The sequence below is a fragment of the Cynoglossus semilaevis genome, chromosome 10 (assembly GCF_000523025.1).
Source record: "Cynoglossus semilaevis isolate Cse_v1.0 chromosome 10, Cse_v1.0, whole genome shotgun sequence".
NCBI classification, from domain to species: Eukaryota; Metazoa; Chordata; class Actinopteri; order Pleuronectiformes; family Cynoglossidae; genus Cynoglossus; species Cynoglossus semilaevis.
The window spans coordinates 2,682,481-2,689,913 of NC_024316.1; the positions used below are offsets into that span (position 1 = coordinate 2,682,481).

At 37.3% G+C, this 7,433-nt stretch overlaps 2 protein-coding genes and 1 long non-coding RNA gene across 3 annotated transcripts in view; 2 read left to right on the forward strand and 1 right to left on the reverse strand.

Annotated features, from left to right (window-relative positions):
• Positions 1-641, forward strand: part of LOC112487629 (uncharacterized) — a 7,587-nt gene extending 6,946 nt beyond the window's left edge. Inside the window, exon 4 of the long non-coding RNA XR_003050906.1 lies at positions 517-641. This is a non-coding gene — a long non-coding RNA (uncharacterized LOC112487629). The remainder of the gene's footprint in view (positions 1-516) is intronic.
• gss (glutathione synthetase) overlaps positions 1-1,661 on the reverse strand; it is a 6,019-nt gene extending 4,358 nt beyond the window's left edge. The window contains exons 1-2 of the mRNA XM_008318127.3: positions 1,505-1,661; positions 471-666 (exon numbers count right to left, since the gene is read on the reverse strand). Of these exons, the coding sequence (XP_008316349.1) occupies positions 471-643 (173 nt within the window). The 5' untranslated portion in view covers positions 644-666; positions 1,505-1,661. The remainder of the gene's footprint in view (positions 1-470; positions 667-1,504) is intronic.
• Positions 1,662-1,781: 120 nt separating this feature from the next.
• LOC103384574 (U8 snoRNA-decapping enzyme) overlaps positions 1,782-7,433 on the forward strand; it is a 6,652-nt gene continuing 1,000 nt past the window's right edge. The window contains exons 1-5 of the mRNA XM_025059112.1: positions 1,782-1,899; positions 2,770-2,904; positions 3,991-4,031; positions 5,534-5,777; positions 7,297-7,431. Of these exons, the coding sequence (XP_024914880.1) occupies positions 2,773-2,904; positions 3,991-4,031; positions 5,534-5,777; positions 7,297-7,431 (552 nt within the window). The 5' untranslated portion in view covers positions 1,782-1,899; positions 2,770-2,772. The remainder of the gene's footprint in view (positions 1,900-2,769; positions 2,905-3,990; positions 4,032-5,533; positions 5,778-7,296; positions 7,432-7,433) is intronic.

Consider the following 7,433-nt stretch of genomic DNA (forward strand, 5'->3'; position numbering starts at 1 on the left):
AGGTTTAAGTTAAAAGCTTACATCAGAAATCTGATACGGGAACAATTTCAGGCTATTCTAAAGAGATTCTATTATAAATTTATTATACTTTAGTTGTGTATTTTGTGCTGTTCTGCCACCTTACTGAAATTGCAGATTTTCTAAAATAATAGTCAGTAAGAACATGTGTAAGATCCTTATTTAAATGCTTATTTCAGTTCAACATTATCCAGCGGCTTCCATTAAGTCGAGTTAATTAGTTTTTTTATTAGTTTGTCTACTCCTGTTTCACGCATATTGGACTTGAAGTACTTTTAAACAAATCAAAGAATTGTCACGGGCCATGGAATGCCTGGAATGGAATCAGCTTTTTTCCAATTGAGTTCATTCCTGACATGTCCTCACATGTCCTCATGTATGGTCTCAGGGGCTACTGTCACTTTGAAGTCATATATGATCATGTTGAAAAGACATTTCAACATGACACATATAGGGGGAAAAAGTTGTTTGTAAATGTGTTATTACTTCTTACCTCAGATGAGTTTGGAGCCTCTTGGATCCTCATAAGTACACCATGCTGCAGCGCTGCATCTTTGGCCACAGCCACCAAATTTTCAATCACAGTAGCGTTGGTCAGAACCTCCTCTGGTATCAGCTGCTCCATCCTGACTCTGCTGGCACAAAAAACTACAACAAAGCAGTTGTATTACTATTATTACTACTGTGTAAACTGTTTTTATTGCAGCATGAAACAGGTTTTCTGGAATGTTTGGGTGACAACAGTTCTTCAACAGTTTTTCTTATACATAAAGCAGCGTTTGGAAGATGTAGTGATCATGATCTCTGTTCTGTGACGTGTTTGATAAGGAGTTAGTCCACTGATAAAAGTGTTTTCTTATACATAAAGCAGTGTTTGGAAGATGTAGTGATCATGATCTTTGTTCTGTGACGTGTTGGATAAGGAGTTAGTCCACTGATAAAAGTGGATTTTTTTTAAGATCTGTTGTTAATGCATTCATGAGTTTGCACTATTTGTGCAGCTCACAAACTTTATTCGTGGTCCTGGATGTATGCATAATGAAATATATTTGTTTGGTTTTTTCATTGTTAAAGAGTAAACCTAAAAGGCAGTTCTTAGCTTCAACTTTTATACAAATTTTAACAGTGGTAACAGTTTGACCCATATCACAAAAATGATTTATATTAAAGCTTAAGTTATAAAATACATTTAAACAAAATATGCACTTCGTATTTAAAAACATTTTTTTTCTATGTCTATAATTATAACTGTCCTCCAATGGTTAAAAAAATTATCCTTTTGGAAATAACTACATAAATTTGCCAATGTCATGCTGTGATTCTCCATCAGTTCTAACATGTGTAATACCGCAATTATTAGACAATTAAATAGCAGCAACATCTGTTGCGCAAATAGTGTATTTCTAATGTGAATAGGAAGAAAATGTGCTTATATTTAAGTTTATCATATGGATAATGTTATGAGCTAACACAGTTAGCCTCTTACCTTCAGATTCTTAGCTCTTTTAACTCGTCTTCCGTTTTGTTTGGTTCCAGCTATGTGACGCTTGATTTCAAGGGCACTTGCCTTTTTTATAAACTTTACCAGAACTATTCGCGAGGCAGCAAAACGGAGAACCTGTGAACTCAGAATGACGGCGGAGACAGCGCTTCCGTTGCTGTAGCAATGATATACTGACAGTCAGTCCCTGGCCTGTGCTGATTGGTCGTTGTTGCTCAGCCGCATAGGTTCAGGGACTACGTCATTCGGACAAATACCTCTTATTACGTTTAACCAATCAGCACCCATTTCGTCAGCGCATACAACAAGGGAAGGATGTTGCACCGAGCTCAAGAATAGCAGTGACTCAGCAGAAAATTAAATAACGCAGGCCACCTGAAGTAAGTGGTGTACTAAACGAGATACCAGTTATTTTGGTGTTTTAAATCTGTGTCGGAAAAGAGGCCCAGAAATCCCTTAATTTGCCGTCGCTGTGAGTTATTTTAAAAGTAAGCGAGAAAAGTTGAAGTTGAACCCAGAAATGACCAAAGCGTTTCCTGGTATGGGTGCACTGTGGTTAATGCTGTTTGAACGCTTGTTTTTCCAGAAAGATCACGGGTTTTGCCACCAGGGTTCCAACAAGAACCCTGGTGGATATCTATTTCTATATATCTATCTCTATTTCTGTGTGTATGGAGCTTACACATTCTTGCATAACTTACATCATTTCCTTTTTATTTATTATCTGATTCACAACGTTTTATTTTGAAAAAAACACCGGATGCTCTCCGCTGCATCTGTTTAGGACTGAAACTTGATACATGTCAAGACCCAAAAAAATAGTTATATCAATAAATGGACGGAGTAGGTTTCTTGAAGACGTTTCACCTCTCACCCAAAAGACTTCTTCAGTTCTGACGCACCTTAAAGGCCGGTCCGTGAAAAAAAACAGTTCTGGCGCATCTTAAAGGCCGGTCCGTGAAAAAAATTTCAGACATTTAACCCTGGGGCAAAAAAACAGTTGACAGCTGAGATTTGTTCGAGACCCTAACCCCTTACCCCGATATATAGCGGTATATTATGGGTGGATGGATGAAAAATTAGAAATGAGCCAAACTGAAGTTAAAGATGTTTCATCAGTGTGACCTGGGTGTGCATGTAAACTATATTCACAGCTACTGTATGTAAATAGAAGACATCCGTCTAATACACTAAGATTTAGGCTTTATTTAATTTATTTTTCTCAATTTTTTGTCTTTTTTTTCCACCAGTAGATGGCGAGTGGACAGATGTCCAGGGCTGAGGCATTGTTGTGCTCAGGCTGCAGACATGCCTGTCATGTCATGCTCTACTCTGACACTGAAAGCAAGCTTTTTGGGAAAATCCCCATTCGGCATGTTGTACTGGTAAGAAACAGCAAGTGTGTCTGTGTGCGTGTGTGTATGCGACAAATTACGCCAGTGTGTGTCTGTGTGCGAGTGTGTGTATGCGACAAATTACGCCAGTCGCCTGACTTCTTAAGTCTATTTAAGTAATAAAAAGTACAACATCAAAAGAAGTGCAGAAGTGTGACATGGACAGTGTCAACTAAAATGCTATTACAATTCATCACATTACATTACAATGCTAGCAGTGTGCTAGACCTCATTCACATCAGTACATTAGTAAAACTGAGCCTTCTGAGTTTTGTAAGATATAAGTAAAAAGTTATACTTGATGCTGTGCAGATCTGGCCAAAAATGCCTAAATCCTAAACAGGTCTCATGCTAGTCTCTGCAAAAAAAAAATTATTAAAAGTGAGCCAGTATTTGATAGCTTGGGGCAGGTCTCACAAGGTTCTGTCAAACATTCATGTCTCATTTTGCTTCAACCCTATAACTTTGTCCAATTTCTTTACCTGCAGACAATCATCACGCCACTATAGCTGACATTTGTGGGTTTATTTTAGCTTCTGTTAATCAAAAGTTACACTGTAACACTGTCAAGTGTCAACTGCCAGAGGCAAGAGTTGCCTAACATCCTCTCCTGTCCAAAATGTTTGAAGTTAGTCAATGCACAAAAAGATCATTGTGGGGCTAGTTAAGGTGCTTTAAGATCATTTCATTTTTAAGATAATTTAATGATAACAATTTAATATTAAATATTTTTAAATATTTAATATTATTTATTTAATTATTTATTTATATTTTATTTATTTATAATATTATTTAATATTTATTTAAATTGAAATTGAATAATTTAGTTAAGGTGCTTTAAGATCATTTAATTTTTAAGGTAATTTAAGGTAATTTTTTGGACGACCAGATGAAATAGGACAGATTAGTCAGCATTAAAAAACATTGATGTGTAAGGACTCACAACTCTGAGGCTTTTTACTGCTGTATGTCCCATAATGCAGACGCTAACAGACACAGTAACCATGACTTTTGCTATTTAAAAAAAAGGCTTGTTGTAAAGAGCTGTTCTTAGTACTACTAGTGTGTTTGCTGCAGATGCAGATGCGCTTCGATGGTCTACTGGGTTTCCCTGGCGGGTGAGTATTCCTACATGATTTGTCTATGTTACCGTTTTTTTATATTTACTTTACTTTACTGAGAAAAAAAACGAGTTGTTTTCCTTTTACTATTGCTGTAAATTTCATCGATTCTACTGTATATGGCACCGCACTAAGGTCACAGTGATCTATCTATCTATCTATCTATCCGTCTATCTGTCCATCTAAAATACATTAAGATTAGCTCTAGATTAATTAAGGAACATATCGCCCATATATATGGGGGATTTTATCATCACAAATTTCCATGTGTATGTATATCTATATATTACTATATATGTACATGTGTGTATATATATATATATACACATATATATAAATATGTGTGTACATATATATATATATATATATAGTAATATTACACAATTATAACGTTGCTTTAAGCCAGAATTTCTCAAATAGTGGGGCGGGCGTGTGATGAGGTGACGAGGAGGCGTGGGGGGCTTCCATTGAAATATGAAAAGACCATGGTAAATGTTTTCTTGTTTTGTTAGTCTAAATTGCAGTTAGCATACCCTGGAGGGAAGGAGTAGGAGTTACATTATGTTTAAAACAAAATGAAAATTTCTATTTGCAAATTTGTCGGGAGAAAACAGTTGCTACATTTTAGAGCAATTAGGCACTAGTTGTTCCTTAATAGCTCCCAGATATTACTGCAGGCATTGAAGTGCTTTCCGAGTAAGTATGCTTTCACATAATGGTATTGATTCAAGGAAACTGTCAAGCCAAAAGCCCGAGGTAAATTAAACAGTTAAACGATTGTTACATTAAATAGCCAAACAGACAGCGTTTAGCTTAACTAATGGCGAACAAATATCTTTGACTTTCAAATTACCTCATGACGGGTTTTTTTTTTCTTCAGGATGTATAAAATGCATTCGGCTTTGCATTTGCAATGTTGAAAAATGTATAAGTAAAGACAAGATTTAAAAAATTGCACAAGAACTAGACTGAATGCACAATACGGTTACCCTAGACAGTTTTGTTTGAAATCTCTTTCAGAAATAGATTATTTTAAATATATATACATATATTTTATTGAGCCTTTAGAAAAGCTTATCCTGAAATTTTGACCAATATTGGAACAATACTGTTCTGGGTATTGGATCAACGCCATCCCTAGTCCAAACAGAGAGGACCCAACACCGTAAAAAAGTTTTGGCATATTGTTATTATTTACAAAGTTTGAGCAAACTATATACGCCTATCAGTAACAGGTTCTTTATGACCAGTATCTTGAGGGTTCTAAAAGCTCCAGTTTTCCAGGTTGCTGACTGAGCAGCAATTGGGTCCAGTCACAATTACTGTCCAGCAGAAGTTGGACTTTGTTCCGCTCTGCATTAACAAGGTTCCCCTTGACACGCTTTGAAAACATATACATGGACCATTTAATTATTTGTAAACCTCATGACAGCACGTGTTATAATTGTTAATGTACTCTCCCATTTGATCATGACCTTTTTTTCTTTTTTTTTTCCCAGCCTCGTTAATCCAGCGAAGGAAACCCTGGAGGACGGCCTCAGCAGGGAGTTGTTAGAGGAGCTGGGTGTCGCTATTCCTATATCAGAAGAATACCATGTGGAGGCATGCTTTGCCCCTCCACAAGCCTCTTGCTTCTCATCATCTCGTCTGATCCTTCACTTCTACGTCAAGAAGATGGAGGAGCAGCAGATCCTTGAGGTGGAGAAAGCAGCTGCGTCGACAGCCTCAGATCATGGACTGGAGGTAACAAGAGGAAAAAAAAGATTTTGTAGTGGTTTAAGTAGGACGACCTGGACAAATGTACACTATGTATTCGACTGGTGTTTTATCCAGACTCACAATACACAGGCTGTAATTCATAGATGTTCCGTGTATTTCTTACATGTATTTCTCAGTGGCGTCCTGCCTGAACAAATCCACATCACATGACACATCTTCTGTATGTTAATAGGAACCATCGATAAGCAGAAATGTATAATGAGTAGTTATGACCTAGATAACTCATGTAGCCATAATAACATCATTACTTAAAGCAACAAACCAACGACGCACAATTCAGCCACGGCTGAGACAAACTTTACTTCTGAAAGCAGCAATAATAATATAATACATTTACAATAATATTAAAAAAGACAAAATGGGTGATGGGTTCAATGACACTGTCCAGTTCTGACAACAAGTCCTTTTCTACCTCCATCCATGTTAATGCTGAGTCTCCAGTCTGTCCTGTGGTTGCTGGATGCAGTTTGGTAGATTCTAGTCTCTGACCATCCAGTCAAATCACTCACTGTAATCCTGCTGGACGACCTTGCAGTGGCCATCTCAAAATCTGATTGGTTCAAGAAACAATTTTATTGCCATTCATTATAGGCTCTCAGTGCCCACACTACTGATTTTTTTTCACCCTGGCAACACGTGAGGCTGACATATGATTGGATAAAAAAAAAACCTGAGGATACAGAACTGAAAGCAGCACAAACAGAGAAAAGAGAGCGGGACTGAATGATGACAACAGAATACTAATACTGTATTACTTCTTAGATATTTATGATAAATATATTGATACATGGGTCACTGATTCTGATGTTGTTTAGGCCAGCAGAGAATCTTGATGGTATGCCACTGTTATAACTCTTTGAACTGTCTGTGAAGTAATTACAAGGTGATTAATTAGCGCCTTTTTTTTTAAATGCCCTGCTTAGCCAACAGTAAAACAAGGGCACATTTCAACAGGAATTAGCAGGAAGGAGGTACCAACTCTGGTTTCCACACATGCTAGGAATGAAGTAGGAGTATCTGCTTCTGGACTGAGAGTTTGATTTTAGTGGTTGGAAATGTATTTTTATTTATTCTTAGAAATTCAGATAAACTAAACATTTATAAATGGACCAAAAGGCAATTGTAGCATTTAGCATTTTTAGTATTTTTTGACCAGAATGGTTTTAACTCAATCTTTCCGTAGTGTAGCGGTTAGCACACCATCCTCGAGAGTCCTGGGTTTGATTCCCAGAAGAACCACATGCTTGGCACTTGCTAGGGGCAGCCAGTTAACAGCATATCTGCTGCTAACACAACAATTTCCCAAATATGGGATCAATATAGTACATATTTATTTATTTATTTAGACATGGCTTCTCTGTGTTTTGTTTTTTTTCTTGGTCCAGTGTCGAGGATAGGCAAGTTGTGAATCGGTTGAAGTGTTGAAGAAAATGATGCAACTGCTACTGTAGCCATTTTCACCTAACTATCCCTGACCCTCCAGGTGCTAGGAATGGTCAGAGTGCCACTGTACACCATGAAAAATAAAGGAGGGCTGGGGCTGTTCCTGTCTCACTCGTTCATTGGCAACGCTCAATCCCAGCTCGTCAGCTCTCTCCTGCGCCTCAACCTGGTCTCAGC